Source organism: Hetaerina americana, unplaced genomic scaffold (genome assembly GCF_022747635.1).
Source record: "Hetaerina americana unplaced genomic scaffold, ioHetAmer1.1.p SCAF_1, whole genome shotgun sequence".
Lineage (NCBI taxonomy): Eukaryota > Metazoa > Arthropoda > Insecta > Odonata > Calopterygidae > Hetaerina > Hetaerina americana.
In genome coordinates, this window is record NW_027286069.1 from 43,163,640 (window position 1) to 43,188,372 (window position 24,733).

The following is a 24,733-nucleotide window of genomic DNA, read 5'->3' on the forward strand; positions in this document are numbered from 1 at the left end:
AAAATCTCATTTCCATTATTGAAAAGTGTAACAAATGAAGAAAAGGCTAAAAGAAGCAGGTCGAGGGGGTTGACAATATTTTACAGGAACAATTATTGAATTTACTCAGAAATCTTTAAGAGAATTTACTCACCTACTGCAAAAATCGTCAGAAAGGGAAAACTTATTCCAATTCCCAAGGATTTTAATCCTCTTAACCAATTTCATATAAAATGAGATTTCAATATCCATTGGCAGAAGAATAAATTTTAGTTGGTATTAGAACATATTGCTCAGTAGAGCTTAATAATTTGAATTATTTTCCTAGGTACACATATACCGGACTATTACTCCTGGCAATATATGTATACCATTCCTTATTGCACCCTATCTTTGATTTCCCATATTTTTCAACATAACATATCACTAACACATAGACCAACTACAATTCAAGAATAGCAGCATTACTTTTTAATATTTGTCACCAACCATTGTATAAATATAACAACCAACTGCATCCACTGCTTATTCCATTTAAATGACAATAGAATTCACCATACAATTTTCCTGTACACTGAAAAGATACTACAACCTTTTAAGCATAGGCTTAAAGTATTATCTTGGATTCTAATTTAGTAAGTGAACAACAATTATGAAAATGTCAATTTTTTATTACACACAATCTATAAATCCAATAGTTTAAGGGTAAGAGACACGGCCTCCACAGAGTGTTTTAACATACATGGGGGAATATAAGTGGTAAGAAAATTCCTACAATGGCAGGAAATGAAAGACAGGCACAAATCCATTTTAGAGTTGGGGCAAAAATAGTGCGGGAGGAATCAAATACATGCAAATAATTCCACAATGATCTTTACCCTCACCTTTATCCATACCGTCCCCTAATCCCTTCTGATGATTTCATCATTGTGTCAATAACAGTACAACCATTAAGGCATGATCTCCCCATGATATATTAACTCTCTTGGCATAGAGATAACAGCGGTAAAACCTCAAGCATTTGTACGAAATGACAAAAAAATGAGTTTTTAGCCCACAATGATTTACTCAAATGGATTGATTTTGGAAAGATTTGGTTGCGCTATTTTAGGAACATAGAGAAAATTTAGTTTCTCTTTCCTTTGAGATGTTATTCATAAAAACATTTTCCTTACCTCCTGGGAAAGGAAAATAATATCAAGGGCAGTCTTCGGTGATGAATTTCCAAAAACAAGCAAGTGAAACTTCAAAACACCCTGAAGTATAAAAATAGTACAATAATAATGAATAGTACAGCAGCACATTTTACAAGCATGGATGTCTTGTTAAGGTCAGTTGCCGATTTTTTGTACTCCTGAGACTGCATTGATAAATGTTGTGCCTTTGAATCCAACTCTGAAATTGGAAAAAACCATGATAATTAAAAAAAGGTGTTCCTTTGTTAACACTAACATTAAAATATTAACCGATAAGTTTACTATTTGCAGCATTATTTAATCTAATTTTATTTAGGATTACTATAATATTAGTGATAAGTGCATAATGAGCTCAGTGATGGTTCAATATTATTCAAACATAATTCATCCCAACTAAGTATAAATAACCCTGAGATATCAAATAATCTCGCTAAAAGTTTGCTGGTTTGACATGTCCCAATTTGAATGCATACTGCAATTATGAATTCAATTCTGGGCAGCTAAATAGGTCATGTATTATGAAAGATGGTTAAGGGTGCTATCCTCAAATAAATTGTAATTATCATAAATTAACCTTGGATGCACTCTTAAACAGATCAATAGAAATAATTCCAAAATGATTGGGGAAGGCCATTAAAATTCCATTAACCTTGACTATGAGGTTAACTCTACAAATTTCCAATCTCTGATAACATTTGTTACACAACCAAGCTATCAGTCTTCACATTGCATTTCTTAGGGAGCCTCATATTAACAAGTTCTGCGAAATAACTATTTAACAACATATCACAAATATCAAGTCAATGCAGTAAATATAAACCCATATTTTGACACTTAAAAGAGTGACAATGAAGCAGATAACAAACTAGATGGTTGACTAAGAGAAATGCCAACTAAAATTCATCCCTACAATTGTAGCTTGTTATGATACGTAATATACAGGTAGGATCTCAAATAATAATGAAGTCCCATGAAGTATGGCTGCATTCTCCGTCAAGACGGTTGTAAACACCACAGCCTTCAACATTATGTTAGTTAGCTGCATATTACGACTTACCTTTTATTTCTCTATCTGGTGTTATATGATGCGCAATTCCATGGTAAAACATTATTACAAAAAAAACTATGTACCCATTTTTCCTCATGTATTTACTGCACTCAAAAATAAAGGAATAAAGCAAATGGCAGGTTCTTCATATCCTAGTGTATTATAACTGTGTTGTTTTAACTAAAACTTTTGCTCCTGTTTTATTTCTGGGAAAAATACGCATATTAGTTGAATGTGATCAAAGGAAAGAGCTTTTTCTTTTGTGGATAAATAACATGCAAATGTCAAATATGTCATATCACTACTGAATGTGCAAGTCAGCGAGCTACACTGGGCACCTCAGGGTTATTAGCGAAACATATTTAAACTAAAATGAGCTAAATGAGCTGGGGTGTTATTTCCATAAAAAATGGTTGTTTATAGATTGAAATCGTACACTGTTAACTCAGAACACTACTGACATATGAAAAGCTTATTAATATTCCGAGTCTTTTAATTTGCCTAAAGTAACCTAGTAGGGTTTCCATTAATCAATTATGTCAAGCTATTGGCATATTCTATTCTTGTAGCCACAAACATCTTACCATTTTTTGAATGGTCCTGGAACTATTATTGCTACTGTTTAAACTGGAACACCTGCCAAATGCAACCTGGCAAATATTCTAATGTCAACCAGCTGTATCATTTGCTGTGGCCAATTGACTGTGCCTATGTGCTGACCACCAGTTTCCTTATCAAGACCTGTTTTTATTATTCAAGATTGTAAGTATTTTGGTAAACTTGTAGAAACTTAAAGTGTTTAATTCCTAAAAAGGTAACAATTCCTAAAAAGGTAACAAATATAACGTGTGAAACCAAGGGGTATGTGGAATTTCGTTGAGGTATTTCTTACTGATAATTATAGATAAATGGTATTTTATGAAACTGAAATGGTATTGGTATGGAAAGCAAAGCAGGTAAAAATGTTTTCCTTTGAAGTTTTAGTCATGCTTCCATGTTTATCTGGTAGTGTTGTGTTCCAGCTCATTTTATATGCAAGTGCAAAATTGTATTAATAATCTGTGGCTATCTTCTTCTGGGCATATTATACTTAACACAACATTAAGCCCATTAGTTAACATAGTAGCCAATATATTTAATGCCGACTGGAATTATCACAATCCATTATTCTTGGTTGTTTTTAAAATAATTTATCACTATCCTGTTCTATATTGACTAAGAGTATTCACTATAATAATAAGTACGAACATCAGTTAACTGATTCCACTTGGGGGGGGAGGTTGATTAAGGGTGGAAGTTAAAGAATACGTATCCAAATGTGAAGTTATATTTAGGGTGTATGAACAACAAAATGATGTATCGTGCAGTACAAATTACATCACACTCAAGGAAACGGGTTGATCTTAAGCAAAGGATTTACTCTAGCTATGTAGGAAGTTAAAACAATTACACCAAATGAACTAGAGTGCTTCAAATGCATTGAGAGGTGAAGTTTCCTATTGCAATTAGAGTGAATAGGAGACTTTATGCAACTTTATCTATGTCTTCTTGACAAAGAATGGGTGCGTGGCAAGCAAGGCCAGCCTCTCTCACCTGATAACAATGCACCTCTCTGAAGCACATCGTCAATATTCTGGACCATAATTCGTTGAACATCTTGAAGCTCTGTATTCAGCGTCACTAAATTACGCCTCGCCCGGGAATCAGTGAACACCTTTTTGGCTTTTTGAATGTATGTATCTGTTAATATGAATGGAAACATTAATTATGAGCACCTTTGATAACGACGATGATTCGTGTCTGCAGGTTTAACATGACAGTTAAAAAATTATAATGAATGATGACTCACCAAACTCTATAAAACTGTATGGGCGTGTAACTGTGCTTACTTTTCGACCATACTGAGAATGGAATTCCTGAGCAAGATCCTCGAGGTAGGAAAACGCCAGCCTCTTAGAATAGTTTTTTTCGCAGAGAACCAAGTAGCAAACTTCGTTTTCGATGAAGTAACTGCAGGAAAAAAACTAATTACGAAATCATTCAACTAAAGCCGGAAGAAAAAAATTGGGATTGAAACTTACTGGAATAAATATGGGCCGGTTTCTAAAGTGCAACGGGTCGGACTCATATTGTTAAGCTTCTTAAACAGCATTTTGCCTTGATTTTGATAGTCCAGAATATTTCTTCCGGACTGAATTCATGAAAAGTGAAGTATTACGTTAGGTTATGTTCAACGCGAAAACTATCTAACTTTAGTAGTTTCAGCTCATATTCCTTGCTAATGACACACCGAAATAACATTAAATTAAGCACTTCAAAGCCATTTGCGCAATGTGAGTAAATTTTACAATATGTTTCATTTAGAACAAAATACAATAAAGCTTGATGCTGATTTACCTGTTCATCCTCCTGCATAGTAGCTGCCAAAGGCAAGCCGTCAGCTAGTCTTCCGATCATTGTTAACAAGACCATTATTTCTGTTGTATTTTCAAATCCCTCCCAATTATTAAAACCACTTTCCCTTAGTGCAATACATATGTTTAAGAACTGCCTTAATTCACATTTGCGGCGCTTCTCCTATGTGGCTTGTAATTGAACTTAAGAATCCACGTCACACCTGACATGAAAGTGCGGAAGTGCGATGCTCATCTTGGTTGGCTTTTAGTTCGCTGTACTTTGCACTAAGTTGTCTGTTATATGTCGGTATTAATAGCGGGCATTGTGCATTTTGTAACATCAATAGGAAGATTGTGCTAAACATTTTAATGGAAACGTAAAACTTTTATTATTCTGATCTCCGGTAGGTATGATACATGCTTATACCATATGTCGTGGCTACGTAAGATTACTTTGTATGCGTGACACAGTTTTGCACTGCTAAGTAAAATACAGTAATTTCATCTGCAAAATATGTAGGAAAGGGTATTTGGAGAACAATTCCACCCTCTCTTATGTCATTAGAACATGATAATCATTTTATGTAGCACAATGTCAGAATATTGACATGATCAATAATTCTGTAGGTAAATGTTCATATTTCGAAAGTAACATTAATATAAGAACATAAGTTTGTCTTTCAAATTCAGGTTTGGGGCGTAATGATTATTACAGTGCCGAAATTGATTTGTGATATTTAAAAGGAGTTTTAAATATGACTTTTCAGCCAATGGATTTAAAATGATGGAGGATACCGATAAAGGAAGAAATCCTTGGCGAAGAAATCGTAAGTCTCATTTCTCAATAGAATACTCAGTCATATTAACATATGAATATCTACCTTTGACAATACCACCCCAAATTGCCATTTAAGGCTTTCTGAAACGCAAATGGCATATTTTGCCACCAACTGTGCTACCTTCATACCTTCATTTAAATAAAATGTTGAAAATTCGTAGGTGTATACATTGACCTTCTTATTGTTTCTAATATATTTGACTACATTCAAGTTACAGAGTTTATCCACTGTATTTAAATATAAGTATTAATTGTTTGTCATGAAGGTTGCATTATCTCAGACTTCATTGTGTTTGTTGTTTCTGTGCTTACAGCACACAAGATGTGCAGTGGTAAAGCTCAAAATTATGCAGAATCCGCAATCATCTATTCATTTGATCTGAATTTGTAGCATGGTGCCATTTCTAATTTATTTGGTTTTGTGAGGACCTGTTACTGGTTTGCACCAAAAATATATCTTGTCCATTTGTAATGTCATCTAATTCGGTATTTTCATTCTGAATTAAATTGTTTGTGGAGGCAAAAACAAATGCCCAAATATTTTTTGTTGAATTGGAAAGCATTTTTCTATGCATAATTATATGCTGCGGTCGCGGTAGTCCAGTGGGTAGAGCGTTGGACTGCTGACCGGAGGGTCCCGGTTTCGATTCCCACTCTCGGCACCTGCAGTTCCACCCAAGCTATGGGATTTTTCGGGTACTAGATCTTCCTGGGAAACCATAACCGGCACAGGGAAAGGAACTGGCCCCCCTACCCTGATGTGTGTATTTCACATGCCATCGGGCTTAGTACTGGGTGAACTCTACCATCACCTACTAAACCGACCTTCAGGTTGGTTACTGTGTTTATGGTTTTTTTAATTATATGCTGTATTCTCTAGGTTCTCGACTTCGCCCATCACAAGCATATCGACAAGCTTCCGGCATGCCTCAGGATACTGGCATAACTAACACCTATCATGGCAACCATTTAAACCAGCCCACTTATGAAGTTAACAGGGTTCCAGAGACTTCTTGGCTTGGATCTCAGCCGCAACATGATCCAAATTATCATTCGGACTCATGGAGTTGGGGAATAGATTCTCAGAAAAATACAGGGCAGCAGTTTCAAGAATCCTATCAAACGGTAGTATTTTTATTGTATGGTGGTTACAAATATACACTCTTGGGTGATAGTGCAATACACATTGGTCTTATTGGGGAGCTGTAAAAATGAGGTTGGTGCCGTATCTAATAGAAGTACTAAATAAGTTAAAATGCGTGGATTACCTTCCAGTTTAATTTTTTACAAATGATGAGCTAATGCAATGTGGTGGTTATGTGAGTGGCTTGAGTTAAGCCTCACAGCTTTGCACAGCATGTCAGATATGTATTTTTTATTGACTTAACTTATAGGGGGCAGGAGAACTTTTTAAAAAAAAGAGAAGAAAATAAATGTCACTCTGTACCATGCAGATCTACCACAAGAGACAAATTCTATGCATTTGATGCTTATACTTGTGCACCTTGTTTTTATGCATCACCCTTCAAGCTATTCAGATTGATGATACATTTTATGCAAAATATACTCTTACTGTGGAGCTTCAAGTTGAGTAGTCTTTTGATGGCTTTCTCTTAATGTATGAGGTTCTTCTTTCTCTCCATTGAATAGGGTTGCAGTTGTTGTCTTGAGCTGTTTAATTTACCATTGAAACAAAATTCTACTACGTACCAAAGTTGTACCATGTGTTGAAATTCAAGCATCAGAAATATTGCCAAAGCACAACTTCGACTCATAGATTCCTCCAAGGGGCATCCAGACTAGCCAACACAAGCAATTTTTGCAATGGAGACTCCCATAAGAAGAATGGAACCCTCACAAAATACTCATTGTGAAAGCCTTCGGGATATTGTTAGCCAACCTCCCAGAGAAAATATAATTTGAGATCCTTTAGCAATTGATCAGCCTTAAATGGCTACACCTATCAACATAATTGATGATATTACTGATCATTAGTTCATATTTGCCAAACTGAAAACAGCAATAAAACCTAATGTGAAAACTGCACCTTTTCAACAAATTTCACAGTAAACATAACAGTTTCAGGTTTAACTTTGTGGAATTCCTTCCTGAAGAGGTTTAAAAAGAAACTTTGTTGTGGAAGTGTAAAGTTCTTTTTTACCTTCATCAAATTTCACAGTACTGAGTTAATGGTTGAATTGCTTTTCAAGATATTTCTCACAAGGAGAAAACAGAACTCATTGAAAGCGGAAAGTTATGATAATCAATAATTAGGAAGTCTGCAATGAGGTGACTGTAAGTTAGAGAGGAAAAAAGATGGTTGTTTGAGGTTTGTCAGAATGCTTAGGGTCTCTCTTAATTGCTTCACGTTTTAAGGGAGTTTACGGCTATGTGAATGGGGTACTACTTTAGGGCAACGGGCTTCAGACTGAGAATGAGTGGGTGAACTCCAGGCCTCTTACTTGTGGCCATTTATCTCCAAGTTACTGTCGCCCAGACCTCATCTTCCAGGACTGGGGGATTACAGATTTTTAGACGAATGCTGGATGAGACAGGATGATTTCTGGAAGAGTAGCACCCAGGGGGTTATTCTGTAAATTTTAAGTCACCTGCCATCATATCTCAAATTGCATCTGTAGTTATTCTCTACTACATGTCAGTCTTTTGACTCTATCTTGGTGTTGAAGAACTAAGCTAATTTATGGTTATTATAATACTTTTTTACATGAGTAGGAGGTTATTTTTTTAATTCATTAGTTTTTATTGTAATTTGCTGCAAATTATTTAAGGAAAGTCTTTACATAGTTTGACCAGTAGTTTGTGTGTGTATTTGATAGTATACTTCAAAGGGAATAACCTTTATGGAAGAGCTTTGGAGAGAAATGGAAGAGAGGAGAAATTCTTTAATTTTTCATTGTGAACCTCAGTAATCAATATTTCCATCATAATGAGTTATCACTTATGTAACTTTAGACACACATTGTTGTGACAGTTTGATTATTCAGTCGTCGGAGTAGTATTTAGGGGAGGCGACCAACAGCTAAGGTCATTTGTGCCATCAGGGATGGGAAGGATGAAGGGTGGAGAGAAAGCCGGCATTGGCATTAGCCTACTCTTTAATGAAAGGAGCCAAGGGGTCCGCAGCTTAATATCCCATCTGACGGATGGCATACTCACTCAAAATGCCCTCCACAAAGGCCTCAAGTATCGAGATACCACTGAAAAATATTCGACGCTGCTGGGATTCGGACCCAAGCCCTCTGGATGGGAAGCCAGTACGATAGCCACCTCACTCTCTCACTCTGTTGTGATGAGAATCACATCAATCTCAAGGAGACATCCTCTTGGGATGTCTTCTCGATTGATATGAATGTCATTACAACAATCCATTGTGACCTCCAAGAGTATATTAATAATCCTTTTGGGAAAACTGAGATATTCCTAAAATACAAACTAAAAGAATGCCTGAGAGGTCCAGACTAAGTGAGAATTCTGCCTTTGGGCAGAGGCAGAACATCCTTAGCCAGAACATAGGTATATTATTGCCTTAAAGATGAATAAAGTTATTACATGGGAAAACCCATATTTAATTAGTATTGGAATGGATATATTATGGCTGGTCATTTTTGTTGTGTTCCTCATTTTAATCATTTGTTGACACATGTTTTCATGACCTCCTTGGGATCCTAAATATTGTTCATTTCTGAGGGTGAACCGCTGAAATCATGTAACCAAAGCAAACTTTTGGTAACACCTTATATTCAACCTTCTTTGCATGCTCTCCATTCTCTTTGCTAAGCTGACCTTTTGAAAAAATTGATGCTTTATATGAGTAAACAAATGTGTGGGTGAAGATAATGTAACACTAATGCTTGGGCTTAAGTAACTATTTTCCACAATGTATTGGAGAAATTCAATCACCCTTAAATTGCTCCATTCTTCAATTCAGATACGTTGTCCTGATAAGAGAATTTAAATGTTTATAATGTTTTTCCTTTCAGGGAGGGCAGCAAAATTTTCCACAGCAAACTCAGCAGCAAACACAATATCAAAGTCATGATCAGCAAGCCCACCCACAACCAGTAGATGTACCTGCCCAACAAATTCCAATGCAGCAGCAATGGCATGGCATGTATCAAGGTCAGCATGGAATGCCAATGAACAGCATGGGATATCAACCTTATGATCAGTCACACTTAACCAATGTGGATAACTGTGAGTTTGCATGAAATTGCATTAACATTTTTAAGACCTAATTGTTACTATTTTGCATACTAATTCTATTTAATCACTTGGATGTACTGGGAGATGAGATGGATGATTTTCATTATCCTAAATCGTGAACAGTACATTATTACAGTGAAATTGTAGACCTTTAAAGCCATCCTTCATTGTTTTGGGCCAATTTTCTGCCTGGTGTCAGAAATATATGTGATTATTTATAATGAGTGGTGGTATTTAGGGGAGGCGACCGACAGCTGAGGTCATTTGCACCATAGGGGATGGACAGGAAAGGATGAAGGGTGGAGAGAAACCCGGCATCGGCATTAGCCTACTCTTTACGAAAGGCACCAAGGGGTCCGCAGGTTAGCGTCCCATCCGACGGATGGCGTACTCACTCAAAGTGCCCTCCACAAAGCACCTCAAGTAGGGATCGAGATACCTCTGAAAAATATTCAACACCGCCGGGAATTGAACCTGGGCCCTTAGGGTGGGAAGCCAGTACGTTAACCCCGGCACCATCTCGATCCCCATTATTTATAATAAATATTGTTACTGATACATGAGTAGTTTTATCGTACGTGATAAAAATATTCAATGCAGGTTATACCATATGCATTGTATCTCGGGTTCATTTTTTTACATGATTGCTTTGTATTATGAATCTTTGAATTATGAATGCTGCCTTCTGTCAGCATTACTAGCAAGAAATGCGGAGGGTAATTTAATAAAATGTATCATCTTAGGAAAAAAACATTATAAAGTTATTGTTATAGATATCCATATGTGGGTTTTTTGATTTAATATAAATTGAATTAATTAATTACTGATACTATTCTTTTAACTTGTCAAAAAATTATTTAAATTATTTCAGTGCCTTAAAATTGAGCAATGTTTGTTGCAATAATATTTTTATTTTCTGACACAATGGTAGTATGTTTATAACATTTTCTAATTAAACTACTATTTTTTTAAAAATAGATAAGACTCATGTAAAAAATAATAAATAAAGAAAAATAGTGATTTACATAACTTATTGTGATCCTCTGCATGGTGCAATTTTGTTGAGAAGTTTGATCTTGCAGTTAATTTCAGGGTTAAATTCTGACTTTTCCCCTTATCGTCTGACCGTTCGTCTAGTACCAATGATGAACCAAGCAAATGCAGTGCTCACGTTTCTGATACTGTATGGTACTTCTTTCCCTTCCTGCCATGTTTACCACCATAAACAAGAAAATTTCCTTTTTTCCCTTATAAGTTGTTGTTGTCCAGCTCTATGCATCGTATTACCAAAGTCTTATGTTAGAATTTTTAATCCGTTATATCACTATTCACCATAACTCATGAGATTAAACAGACTATTAGCTTTTAATTGTAGAGAGACCGCTCAGAAAAAAATGAGCACATGATTAGACTAAGGTTATTGAAACATAAAGAAATCAAGGTCAAAATTATACTTACCTTTATGATTAAATAAAAGTATTTAAAATTGATAAAAAATAATTAAAAGGAACTGGAGAAAGAAAATTTTGATTGGACAAAAACCATAGGTTATACAATAAAAATATAGTAATTGATAGTGATTTTAACTATGGTCTCATATGAGCCAATATATTGGCCCGCTGCTCTTTTTGTCTAAGCTGTAAAAACCAATATATATATCAGTGCATTGCACTTAGAGGGTTAAATTAGCTATGTTGACTAATGTAGTGATGACCTGATTAGCTAATGATGTTTCTTTATATGCTGCGAATGTTGTAGAAATATTCCTTGTCTCTCTCAATGTTAATGCATGAACATTTACAATTAATGGGATCTTAGCTTCTCTGCTTCAGAGCCAATATTATTATCAATATTAATTTATGATGGCAAAACAATTTCCTTGTTAATTGTGATATTTTAATCATAATACAGATGAGTTGAATGCCATTTTGGAATTTTTAATATGAAACTCTAATGTTGCAGTTTGTCTTGAATGTCATAATAAATAGGGATGCAATTTTTCATCTAAATCTTAAAGAGTGGAAATTTTGTTAATTATTTATCATATGAAATCAGTATATCTATGGTAATGTGAGCATAGGTGTCAGAGAAGTCACCAATTTTTTGACATCTTATGCCATTGCTCTTTAATGATTTCATCAACTAAAATGATGAGGAAGGTGATCGAGTATTTGGCATAACAGCATCAAACTATCTCTGGACATCATAATACATGGTATCTAGGAGTTAGTGAAGCACAATTTTTTTCCAGTAAAATGAATCAAAAATCATATATTGATGGATTATCAATTTAGAAATACTTAATCTAATCAGACAATTGAACTAATATATTCAACAGAGTCAGGTGAGATGTAGTGGAAGTTCATCATTATGAGAAACAAATTTGTACTTTTCCACAGATTTATTGTAATGCACAATATGTTTCGAACCATCTTCTGGTAGAAGACTTCTGTCTTGTACCTCAAGATGGTTTGATGAACTGAAACCCATGGTACGTTACAATAAATCTGTGGAAAAGTACAAATTTGTTTCTCATAACTGAACCAATAGTTGAAAATAATTCCTCCTAACGGTTGATGGATGTTCAAATCGTCTCCCTCTGTCTAAACAAGCATAATGACATTCTCATGAAGTTTAAAATTATAAGTTCAACAGATTCAGGCTTGAGGTCGTGGAAGTTCATCATAATGAAATAAGGACAATTTGCACTTTTCCACAGTATATTTAACGTACGTATATTTTCATGTACGTCATATTTTATTACTATTATTATTATTTTACGTATATTTTAATGTACGTCTTATTTTCCAAGAATTAACTAGTGCACTTCCCCCCCCCCCTTCCCCCCCTCGCAGCACGTGGCTCATCCCTTCCACTAAAACCAGCAGTGGGCTCTGCTTCCTAGAAAGTTACCTGTTTAACCCATTTCCCCCCCCCCCCCGCCACTATCTCCTACTGATAATTCCTTCCCTATGTCCTTAAGCCTTTAACCCCCTGCTATACAACAACCTGCTCCCGATACTCCAGCCCCTCGTCCCCCACTTTGTGGTTTTTCCTGTCATTAACCCCCCACTTTTCGCTCTTTATAACCTCTCCGCCTCTCTTTTCCCCCCTCCTCCTCTCCACTACTCGACTCTCCCTCCCCAACCACATCTGCTGTACATATAAATAAGGTCTCCTTACTATTTAGTTTGTCTTGTACCTGATGATGACTCTGTGAGTTGAAACGCGTCGTACGTTAAATAAACTGGAAAAGTACAAATTGTCCTTATTTCATTTAACATTATATTTTTGCCTGATATAAAGTTACTATAATGGCAAGAAAATGTGGTTTTGAGTTGTGCAGAAATAATGCAAGTTTGAAACTATCTGAATGTAGGTTTATGGACTAGATATTTTTCAAAACTTTTGTAGAATTAGTGCAAGATATAGGGCTGAATTTGTTGATTCAAAGATTTTACATATAAAACTGTGTACTGTAAACTTAGTTAGCATTTTGTAGGCGGAATATGTTAAATTAAAGATCATAATCCAATCCCTGTTCATGATTGAATATAATGTAATATTAAACTGCTGAACCAAAACTATATGTTCATCTCAATGCAACAATTTCAGAGTGCAAAAAATCACTCGCCTTGACTGGGATTTGAACCCGGATCCCTCAATGTCCGGTCGAGTGCTTTAGCCAGTTAAGCAATCTAGGCGGTTAAGGCGAATGATTTTTACACTCTGAAATTGTTGCATTGAAATGCACATTAGCAGATGACTCCATTGGAAGTTACTGTTGCGGGATCTCCCGCAGTTTCTTTGGAATCTATATGTTCATGTTCAGCTAATAATAATAATAATTAATATTTTAATCAAAGTTCTTTGTAATTAAGGGAAGATCTCTCTGTGAAAACAGTATTGCAAACTACTGACTGTAGTTAATTAAAAGTAAAGAGGGATTCATAGTTCTACATATGAGCTCAAATTATCTGCACAGTCAGTGACTCCAAGGTTGCTCAACCGGAGAGTCAAAATTCATACCAGCTTTCAGTGGATGCTCTGTAGGTGCTCATTATTTTAAGTATTGTCATCAGCAGTATTAATGTTTTTTGGGTGATCTATCGATCATTTTATTCACTGCTTTTTAATGCCATTCTCCCACAATCTATTTACAATAAGCTGTAGAGATTGATATGATTGTGAGTTATCAGTGGACTATTATTGTTCAGTGATGTCTTAGATTTGGGCCAATATGGTAAGTGCAATGATATATTGGAAGGGTGAATTAACTCATTTTCAAAGTCACCTATTTGTTAGTCTTATTTTCCAGGTGCTTGTGCATACTACTTTCAGTAAAACCTTCCACTAATGAACCCTCAAATTGCAAGCAATTAGCAAGATAAATGTGGTGTTCTTACTTGATGCTTATTAAAATCCACGTATTTTAGCACAAGTGAAATTAGTTCTTTTAGTGTAAACAACTCAAAGCAGAGCCTGAGGGAAACTGCCCCTTTGTTTTGATTTACCTCTTTACCCAGAAATTTTGCTTGATTGGGGCAGTTTTAGTGGAAATGTCTTGAAAGAGTATATTTAAATATTTATTCCAAGCAGAATCTATTTTAAATTTTGTTGAAAAAGTGGGAGCTGACTAATGTGCAATTTTATGTGTGTACCTTGTGTACATTTTCTTTTGATGGCCACATGAAAATCCAGTGTATCTTAAAACCATGTGCCAGTTATTTTTTTTATCTCAACATTTAATAATTTTGAGATTTTGTTATTCTCTGTTAATTCCAAGAAGATAGTATTAGCACTAATGATGAGTTGTCATCACCACCATCATTTGAACGCACAGTAGGAGCATATAATCGCAAAATAGGATTGTTGAACTGGATGTTACTTGTGACATATAGAATGTAACAAATCAAATGGAGGGAAATGAATTATCAATCAGCTTTTATAGGTGGAATGAACTTAATGTATATACTTGTAGTGTTTAGGTGATAGATAAGTTGTGATAAATGCTCTTTTATTCATCTGTTTATGTCGGAGAAAGATGTTACAATATGTGTGTTAAATTGGAACTGGACTTTTGTGACCACTATTATGTACTGTTTAGTGGCCACAAATGATTTGAATGTTGCTGTTTTGACAGTGTCAAGTAAATTAAACCAGTTCACCACTTAAGAAAAGAACTGCAGAGTATGATATATCTGTGAGAGGTAGATACCATGTAACAATATAGTAAATAAGATTAGGATGTACAATGAAAGATCTTAAATGCCCTAAAAACTGCCGTAGAAGAGACACTGTTTGGCAAAGGGCAGAATTAATAGTCGTGTAGGCACCACTAGAAAAGGGAGAGGGAGCATATTAGCGTGCATCCCTAGATGTCAGGGAGAAACCAGACTGCAGTTTCAGTTAAAATATACCTGCAATGTAAATGTTATTACACATGAGTTTTCTAAGTCACTCTTTATTACTCCATATTCTGAGGGATTGTGATAGTTTTGTTTTGTAATGGGAATTTCATGTTGAGGCTATATCATATTTTCCCATCAATAACGCGAACCCCGGACTTTGTAGTTATCATGAATTTGTATAGATACTGCATGCCCTAGGCTTCATAGTTATCTTGAACGTGTATAGATGCTGCACATATAATAATAGGTGGTAACAACCAATGAATACATGAAAGCATAATTGCCTGTGGCTATATCTACCAAAAGTATACAGAAGATTAAAGTCAGGTGATTGAAATTAATTCCAAACAAATGGATCAAAAAATAAACTATTTACAAGCCAACACAATATGCCGCCTTATTGGTTTTTCGCTATGATTTTCAAGTCAAAACAAGACATTGGTTTGTGTGCCATTTTAGTTGCTATATAAATTAACTTTCAGCAAATCAAATATTTAAAAAAATAAGAGAATGGATGAAATAGAATTTCTTGTTTTGTTCGCTTTACTTCGCTTTGTTAGTATTGGCAATCAGCTATTCTAGGCACCCTCCAAGTTCCATGAGAGTGCCGTCTGCATGGTGATTGTTTCAAACCTGAATTGAGTTAAGATTTTGAAATTTAGAATTTTCTCAGGAAAATTACCCATGGCGAACAAAGTCATATACAGCAATGTTTAAGCTAGAAGTCATCAATTTTGCGAAAGAAAAAGGTAATCGCAAGGCTGCAAGATTTAACCATTAATAAATCTTTTGAATCAAAGTTACATTGTTGGGAAAAGTGGATGATGTCTGGTATGAATGACTACACAGAATCGGGAAGGATTTAAAGATTGTCTTATGAAGAAATAAGCCAGTCGATCCTGGAAATTTGGCACAGTGTCAGAGATAACTGTGTAAAAATTGGATCTGAAAAAGCTGTAGGCAATATTTCAATGCCAGTGCTAGAAGATGAGGAAGAGTTAACTTCGGAGAGTGAACTCAGTGATGTGCCTGAAGAGATAATAAATGCAGCTAATGCATTTAATTGTGATTCAGGTGTTGAATTTCTTGGATTCGAGTGATCCACCTATCCTATCATATATTTATACGCACATGTACATATTATAATGTAGGGGATGGAGATGGTGCAGGGGCTAACGTACTGGCCTCCCACACACAGAGCCCGGGTTCAAATCCCGGCGGTGTTGAATATTTTTCAGAGGTATCTCGATCCCTACTTGAGGTGATTTGTGGGGGGCACTTTGAGTGAGTACGCCATCCGTTGGATGGGACGTTAAGCTGCAGACCCCTTGGCACCTTTCGTAAAGACTAGGCTAATGTAGATGCCGGGTTTCTCTCCACTCTTCATCCTTTCCTGTCCATCCCCTATGGCATAAATGACCTCAGCTGTCGGTCGCCTCCTCTAAATATTTCTACTACTACATATTACGATGTACTCTACTTATACGTGAAGTACTATGTATTAGAATAAAGAAGTACTATGCGTTAGGATAAAGAAGTATTACGTATTAGAATAAATGAAGTATAGAAATTATGTTTCTTCTTTTTCTCGTGGATTTATGAGATGAAATAACTAACAGTAGCAGATCTGTATAGAATGGAATGCGAATAGAAAGGCAAGCTTTCAGACTAATTTATTTTTGCGAGAGACTTCTTGAAATTATTGTGTACATAGGTATGTAAATGTTGGATTTTTTCAAATTTCATTGCATATCGTAAGGGGCTTCGTCTTTTTTTGGATCATCTGAACATTTTTGTTTAGATAAAGTGCGCGTGATCGATGAGAAAATATGGTAAAGCTTAATTGGTTGCAGTAGTCTGGGGGTAGAACATTGGACTACTGACTGTAGGTTGCAGGTTCAATTCCTGGGGAAGCCTCTCTCAGTACCTTCAGATCCACTAAAGCTGTTTTTTTTTGGGCACTGGATCTTCCTGGGAAACCATAACCAGCGCTTGGAAAGGCACTGGCCCCCCCTACCCTGATGTGTTAATTTCACACACCATCGGGCTTAGTACTGGGTGAACTCTACCATCATCTCCCAAATTGGTCTTTGGGTTTATTACTGTGTTTTTTGTTTTTTATATTAATCTTAGGGTGAATTGATGGTGTCTCTCTAATTTTTCACTGGTAGATGTCATTCCCCAGGGCATACTTTTCCCAGCATGTATAAACTGCCTGTACCTTATTTCTTCTGTGCAGGGTTTAACTCATTAAAATGTATTTTTAGACATCTCCATTAACTGTAACTAGTATTATACCCAACTCAATCCAATCCCTTCATGTTCTCTGAGCTCTGTTATTTATTGTATCTACAGTTTGAATTTCAATGGTATGCAGAGAAAGAAAACATTTTTGAGGAAGTCCTCTACCATTTTATGTATTAGTGTGTGTTCATTCACCAAATAATGCTTTGTTTTGTAGGACTTTGAACCCTGTATAAAATTTTGGATTGAAAACTTTTTTGAAGTACACTCATTATATTTTCATAATTTCCACATAACCACATAACATAACACACATGTGTTACCACATTTGTTATACCACACAAAAGGTATTTCATTACTAAATGGATTGCAATTGATATCTGGTGGTGGAAAATTCATCTTGCATGGTCATCTCATAAATCTAATCTACCCCAACTCGGGTAATCCTAATGGGTGAAGTTTACTCATTTTAAATTTGCTGGCATAACTTACAGCATGCTGATTAATGAATTTTTGCTATTATACAGGGAATCAAAATAATGTAGGGACCACCTCTGGGTCAGGCAATGGAGGTGGGTCTGCAAATTTGTGGGAATGGGGCATTGATGACCCACAACCAAATGCAGGGGAGTGGAATAGGAATGAAGAGGCATGGGACTGGGGTGGCAGTAATGTAGAAGCATGGGACTGGAAAATCCCTGGAGCTGATACGCCTACTTCAGTTCCGACACCAGTTCCAACTCCCGGCCCCCCTCAGCAGAGGCTTGTGCAAGGTAAGATCATGGGAGTTCTCTTTAGGTGCTTTTTAAGGTATAGCCTGATTTAATTGTGCGGCAGTAGCAAATAGGCAAGTATGAAGTTTTAATATTTCACCATAGTAATTATCTCTTTCAAATGGTATACATTTTACAATTTTGTAGTTTGTTCCCTGGTATTTTTATTGTCAACTATTTTTAATCCTTGTGGATTATATTTCATCCTTGTGAATTTTATAGGCAGTGCAGAAGAGCCACAAGCCTCTTCAGTTCCTTTGATCAAACAAGCTGGTGACCATGCAGCTGAATCAACTTCATTGGTTCGAACCGGCCAACTATTAATGAATGAAGGAATGATCTCTCAAGTTCAAACAACATCCAACACGCTCCTAAATACTGAAACAGGCAAGGTGGATGAGCCCAAATCTCAATCTCATATGACTGATTCCAGAATGGAAAAGGATATTCAGGGAGGATGGGTTGTTGAAGCATCAGCACCTGGTACACAACTGAAAAGAGAGGGTAAATTCCCTGGTTAATATTTAATTTAAGATAAAATACTGAAGTGTGGAATTGGGGAACCAAATCATATTGATTGCTAGCTCCTGTATGTGCAAGTACAAAGACTGATGTCAAAGATAGCCGTTTACTTTTACTTTAGATATTTTAAAGATTTTCTTAGTCATCTATTATAAATTTAAGGTGCCATATTTCACGGCCCATAAGATGTACTTATTTTACTCCAGAATGGCATCTAAAACCATCCTGTATCTTATGGGCGTAGAATATGTGTTATGACTTCATCCTATGAGTCACAAGCATATTCAATGGGAAAAATACTTTCTATTAGCCCTTTCACTGCGGCTCACTCTCTGAAAACTTACGCCTCACATGCAGCAAAAAAGTAAGGTATCATGTCTCCGAGAGAGAAAGAGTATTTCCCAGATTTTTGCTAACTTTGCTCAATTTGAGTAATATTCTCCCAGTAGTGATGCCCTTTTTGAATGCGTGAGTGATTGTTTTTCTGAGTGCTTGTGAGTGTGTCAGCTCTGTGTTTGTCCCTGGCGTGGAATTGGATAGTGTATATCTGTTCATAAACCCAGGTATCCTCAACGGAGTCCCTTGAGCTCTGTCAATGATCCCAATTGGGTTTGAGTGTGTAGTTGGTCACTGGCAAGGAAGTAACATTCACGCAAACTACTGCAGAAGGGTGTTCAGGTTGAGAGGTTGTAGTAGGTCACTGTCGTAGAATTTCTTTTCCAACAGACCATCACTACAAATTTTGTTTTTATTGCAGGACGAGTGTCGCTAACTTATGATGGCTGTAGGAGTTTATATTTTATTAATATTTATGCAGTTTTACTCCTACCAAGCAAATGGGAAATTTAAAGGTTTCAGTTAACAATCTTAATTCAACCATCAAAGTTGATACATTTTATAGGATTAACATTTGCTGGCACAATTACTGGTCAGTTCATATTAGCTGCTTAGCAAAATGACTAGTAATTATAAAGTTGACAAACATAATTCAACATATATTCTTTCACTTTTATACAAGAGAACATTTACTCTGTGAATATAATATGGTATAATTTTTTGGGGTACCTCAGCTTATGCCCTCTTGATTGTTCATTCTCCAAAAAAGATCATTTTGGCAAATCTTTCCTTCCGTTTTTATGGATATGTACAATTTCCATGAAGTAGAGCCCAAAACCGTAGAGTTTATTCAAAATAATGCATCAAAAAATTATATTCAATCTGTCAATTTTTTTGTCCTCTAAAAAATGCTCATTATTGACAAGATTATGACTGTTATAAGCATTAATATATATGATTGTGGGTGTTTATGAAATTAATTGTTCAGCCTTCACTAAAACTGCTGCCATACATTCTTACTCCATAAGAATTCTACAAATCTATTCACTGTTAATCAATCATAATTGGAAATTGTTTAGTAATGGTCCTTATTAATGTTCATTTTTTCATAACTCTACCACTTGCTGTCAAAGGATGTGATCCAACAAAACTGTTTAAAAGTAAGGTTTTTATAATCTAAAGGAGTATAGATATGAGTGATCTTATTTCTAGGGTTAAGATATACCTGTATATTTGGCCAGGTCAACTTTTTATCGATCCATGAATGCAATAAATAATTATTATTTTATCATATTGCATCTGGTACTCATCTGGCAATTACTTTACTGATATAGTGTCATCTTTCTTTTATCCATGGACTTAAAACAAGAAGGAGAATCAAAGGAAGGTGAAGATTTGACTGGAAATAGGAATAAATGCTCACCAGAAAACTTCATTCAGCAAGAAAATCTGTCTCAGGGAAATAATATTAATAATACTAAACAGCTTCAGCAACCTATGCAACTTCCTCAACCGTATCCAGAAGTGAAGACTGAACCTTTGAACTTAACCTCAGAAATTGGACCAAGTCAAAATTTACCTAGCCAAAATGCTCCTGATGTCAACCAAAACCCAGAAGTAATGGATACTACTAGGCCTGAACTCGCGAATGAAAATGTAACTATACAGGAGTTTGCCATACAGCAGCATACGGATGCTAATCACAATGAATTACTTCTCTTGGAGGTTAGTCAGCAAATGGATGAAGAAAGTCATTCTTATGACCAGTGGTGGCAGAACCCCGAGAATCCTCATGGTAATATGGATGTTGCTGCAGATCTCATGGTAAACAGCAATGTAGACTCTATCCCAAATAATGCTGAAGTGAATCCAGTTCCGAGCATTGAACCAAAACATAAATCTCCCAAAAAAGGAGATACACATTCAATTCACCAGCCTATTCAAAAAGAACAATGGCCACAGCCATTGGAGAGTAATAGCTTAGCTCAGTTAACTGATGATTTAGCATCTTTTTCAATTAATACCAAAAGGGAAATGGGTGAGGGTACTCCAGCTGAGGATGAGCAAGTGCCTGCTCCTCAAACAACTGGTGCTCTACAACAGGATGAAATAATAATAGGGGCCAGCACCGACCACCACAAGAAAGATCTCTCAGAAGATGGTGCCAATCTGGAAACTCTCCCAGACAATAAGGAACGTCTGGATGACGAAGAGCCAACTTCAAAGTTTTCCCGCCATCACGATAGAGAATCTGGTGCCAGTTGGTCTCAAGGGATTGCTCAACCTGAGAATCAGGAAGTGGCACCCCCAAAGGTTGATGTTGTTCCATCAAGTACATCATCCTTTGCTCTGTGGCAGCCAGGGGTGACCAGGCAGAGGACACCAGAGGAAGGGAGCCAGGAAACAAGACCTGCTACTCAACAGAGGAGTCTTGGGTTAGTCATACATTGCATGGCTTATTTTATCAGTTGATTAACTGCTCTTCCTAAGAAAGAGGGAATTTATTGAAGTACCTCTGAATTATGGATGATCAGTAAATATCTCTGTAAATTTTAGAAAATATTCATTAGTGTATTCAAATATTGAATTGAGGTGCTGCATTAAATTTGTTTCTGTAATCTTTATTGATTGATATCAGAGGGCACCTAACGAATCCATCGTTGGGCTGAGGCTTAAAATGCCAGAGTATTGCCATTACACTTAATTTATTTATTTTACATCAGTAATTTTAATTGCATTAGAGTAAACCATGTTCATGGTCTGATCAACCAATCCTTCACATTTCATATTTATTCCCCACCTTCTTACAGATGTCTGATTTTAGTTGGTGCTATTCATGGACATTTAATATTTGAAACCAGTTACAGCTCTTTACCTAAACACAACGTGCTTATGTGACTGGTTGTTAGCAAAAGTAAAGGCATTATTAATTCTCTTAAGATTTTGGTTAGTGATGCATGATTATTTATCATTTAATAAATTATGAATCAGTAATAATGAATAATGCGTAACTTTTTTTAACCTTAGGATGTCAGCTCGTGCTGGGGCTCCCTCTCCAAGACCCACAGTAAGCCGTGCCTCGCGTCCTGCTCATGTGGTGGGATCTAGGGATGATGCGCGAGCCCCTAGACCAAAATATCTCCAGACCCATGCTTCTCCATCTCCATCCAGCATTTCCCAACAGCAGTCCACTGCTGATTTGCTTGCTTCAAAACCTATTAGTCAAGGACGACCCATGACTACCCGACGACCAGCTGATGACCCCCCTCTCCCCAGTGACAGAAATCAGTATTTGGAAACTGGCCAGTTGCGTGATGAAGAGGAAGATGAGGAGGATGAGGATCCATGTGGTCCTCCATCCAGCCAAAGGCCTCCTCCGGGCCTTAGAAGGATGGTTCCTGGGGAGAGTAGTAGTCCAGAGGCAGGTGGTGCTAGTGCATCAGGAAGTGGAATGTGGTGAGTTGACCACTGCTTCTTAATTTTCAGAAAAAAATGGAAACTACCAGGGCTAAAACTTGAAAAAAAAATCTCTGTAGCCAGGGGTGATAACCAATTGTCCGTCTGGACTCTTAGAGGGACATGAACTATGATAGTTAATAATTAACCAGCACTTCATAATGGGAACTTCTGAATGAATAATTTTTGAGCGTATGATTAATTCTCTCATTTGGATCTTTGCAAAAAATGCTAATGATCATTCATACCATTCAAGTTCTATTTTGCTAAAGAGGTGCTCCCCTATTATCCATGGCAAATAATTGTGAATCAGCTTCCATTTGAAAAACCACAAGCTTGGTGATACATGGGGAGAGGGAAGATGTGAGATAAAATCATTGCTCAGGGCAGTATTATGGCAATGTCATGTCGATATGATGTAATATAAAGTGAATTATTTTTTAATTTTTGTAGAAATTTCATTCTAAAGAGGTGTATTACATGTCTCAGTCCTCCTGTAGACTTAATTTAATGGAAGTTTCATAGTTGAAGAGATTAGATGTAGGGAGACTTCAATATGCAGTGGAACCTCACTTAATGAGCACCTCGCACAGTGACTAATTTCATGTAATGAGCAAAAATATTGGTCCTGGAAAACAACTCGCTAAACAAGCAACTTTTCGCATAACAAGTGACTAAGTGGGGGGTATTCCCGGCAGGTTATCTCTACTACTCGTTTCGCTAGAATTTGGTGTCACTAGTGATCACACATTTTTCCGAACTTATGTTCAAACATATTATTAGTGATTTTTTGTGGAAAGTGTAATATTAGTAATATTTTGTGCATAGTTTTTAAATAGATCCTGAAGAAAAATCCATAAGAAGAAAGCATACGAGAATAATAATAACAGTAGAAATAAAAAGTAAAATTGGGAACGGGGTGTGAGTATATCTGATCTAGTACGCACATCAACAATCCGTTGACATCAATAATTGGCCTTTTCTTCAAGAACACGGACAAGAATAAAGAGATCAATGCTTCAAATAGAGTTACAAGAATAAAGTATCTACAAAACAGTTAAATATTCTCAATGATGTTGAAAGGTTGCCTCTCATATGAATAAACAAAAAGCAATTGCAATGCAACACCATTAATTAGAATATAATTTGTGCGAAGGGGAAAGTGATTCTTGCCAATCTCATTAATAAGATATCATGATTGTCAATGGCTGAGCAAGTATTTAAGGGGAGTTGTGCATGGTTGGTTAAGTTAACAAGAAGAACCATCATCCATGGCATTGTAAGGTATGGTAAAGCAGCTAACTCTGAGTCAAAGACAGCAGGGAACTTTATTGGTGACTTCAAAAAGCTCGTAGATTCCGTGGGTTACTTGCCACAACATGTTTTTAATTATGAAAAGATAGTTCTTTTTCGGAAGAAGATGCTGATGTGAACCTATATTTGTGTTCATAACAGGAGAGAGGCATGCATTGCCCTACCACAAGGCAATGAAAGGCCGTCTCACGCTGCTATTTTGTACAAATGAAGGCAGTGATTTGAAAATTAAACCCCTGCTTGTTTACCATTCAGAAAGTGCACAAGCCTTTTAGAATTGCTAAGCCCAAAACAGCTGGCTGAATGAGATGTGGAGGTCATGGGATACTTAAGCATCGTATGAGAGTGTGGTGATGTGCACCATAAATTTATTTAACAATCATTTGGATTTATATTTTTGCCGTATTTTGAAGCATTGGCAAAAATAAATGTCTTTAGACAGCTGTTTAGTAAAAAGGAATTCGATATGCATCATTAATAATGAGCAATTAATTTTATTTTTGCTTTTACAAACCAAGTTTGTATTCCCGCTAGCTTTATTCCACGGAAGAAGAAAAGGTGAATGTGATTCACAATCCTAAGCAGTATTTACTTAATATTCTTTGAATAAACCTTATACATAATTTATTTTTTTTGGCATGGAACACATTATCGTATTTCACATTAATTTATTTGCAAAAGTTGTCTCACTTAACCAGTGTTTCGCTTTATGAGAAAGATCATGGAATGGATTGCGCTCCTATTGAGGTTCCACTGTAGTTGATGTGGCGTAAGGCTGGGACAAGAACTCATTATGTAGCATAAGCCTTCATGGTGCAAAGGTTTATAAAATGGAAGTTTTTACTATAATTAGTTTGAAACATAATAAGGGTGAATAATTATTTTTATTGTACATTTTTTCTTAGTCTAGAGATTTAATTTCATGCATAGGAATAAAATTTTCATAAAAATTTCATACCATGTATGCATAAAACCTGGAATTATGGTATGTATTTG

General features: G+C 36.1%; 2 protein-coding genes across 9 annotated transcripts in view; one reads left to right on the forward strand and one right to left on the reverse strand.

Annotated features, from left to right (window-relative positions):
• Nucleotides 1-453: 453 nt before the first annotated feature.
• Sec22 (vesicle-trafficking protein SEC22) lies at nucleotides 454-4,834 on the reverse strand. The gene is made up of 5 exons (XM_071589083.1): nucleotides 4,621-4,834; nucleotides 4,305-4,414; nucleotides 4,073-4,233; nucleotides 3,817-3,963; nucleotides 454-1,374 (listed from the first exon to the last, which is right to left on the reverse strand). Exons 1-5 carry the CDS (start codon nucleotides 4,693-4,695, stop codon nucleotides 1,226-1,228), a joined length of 642 nt encoding a protein of 213 aa, XP_071445184.1. The 5' UTR covers nucleotides 4,696-4,834; the 3' UTR covers nucleotides 454-1,225.
• Nucleotides 4,835-4,865: 31 nt separating this feature from the next.
• The window catches only part of Sec16 (Secretory 16), a 123,418-nt gene continuing 103,550 nt past the window's right edge, over nucleotides 4,866-24,733 (forward strand). For 4 of the 8 annotated variants that reach the window (XM_071589021.1, XM_071589056.1, XM_071589071.1 and 1 more), the window contains exons 1-8: nucleotides 4,866-5,023; nucleotides 5,310-5,446; nucleotides 6,338-6,582; nucleotides 9,459-9,672; nucleotides 17,864-18,109; nucleotides 18,332-18,613; nucleotides 20,337-21,402; nucleotides 21,995-22,423. In XM_071589021.1, the coding sequence (XP_071445122.1) occupies nucleotides 5,401-5,446; nucleotides 6,338-6,582; nucleotides 9,459-9,672; nucleotides 17,864-18,109; nucleotides 18,332-18,613; nucleotides 20,337-21,402; nucleotides 21,995-22,423 (2,528 nt within the window). In that variant the 5' untranslated portion in view covers nucleotides 4,866-5,023; nucleotides 5,310-5,400. Of the gene's footprint in view, nucleotides 5,028-5,309; nucleotides 5,447-6,337; nucleotides 6,583-9,458; nucleotides 9,673-17,863; nucleotides 18,110-18,331; nucleotides 18,614-20,336; nucleotides 21,403-21,994; nucleotides 22,424-24,733 lie in introns of all 8 variants that reach the window. The other 4 variants (XM_071589033.1, XM_071589039.1, XM_071589048.1 and 1 more) reach the window with 4 other exon arrangements.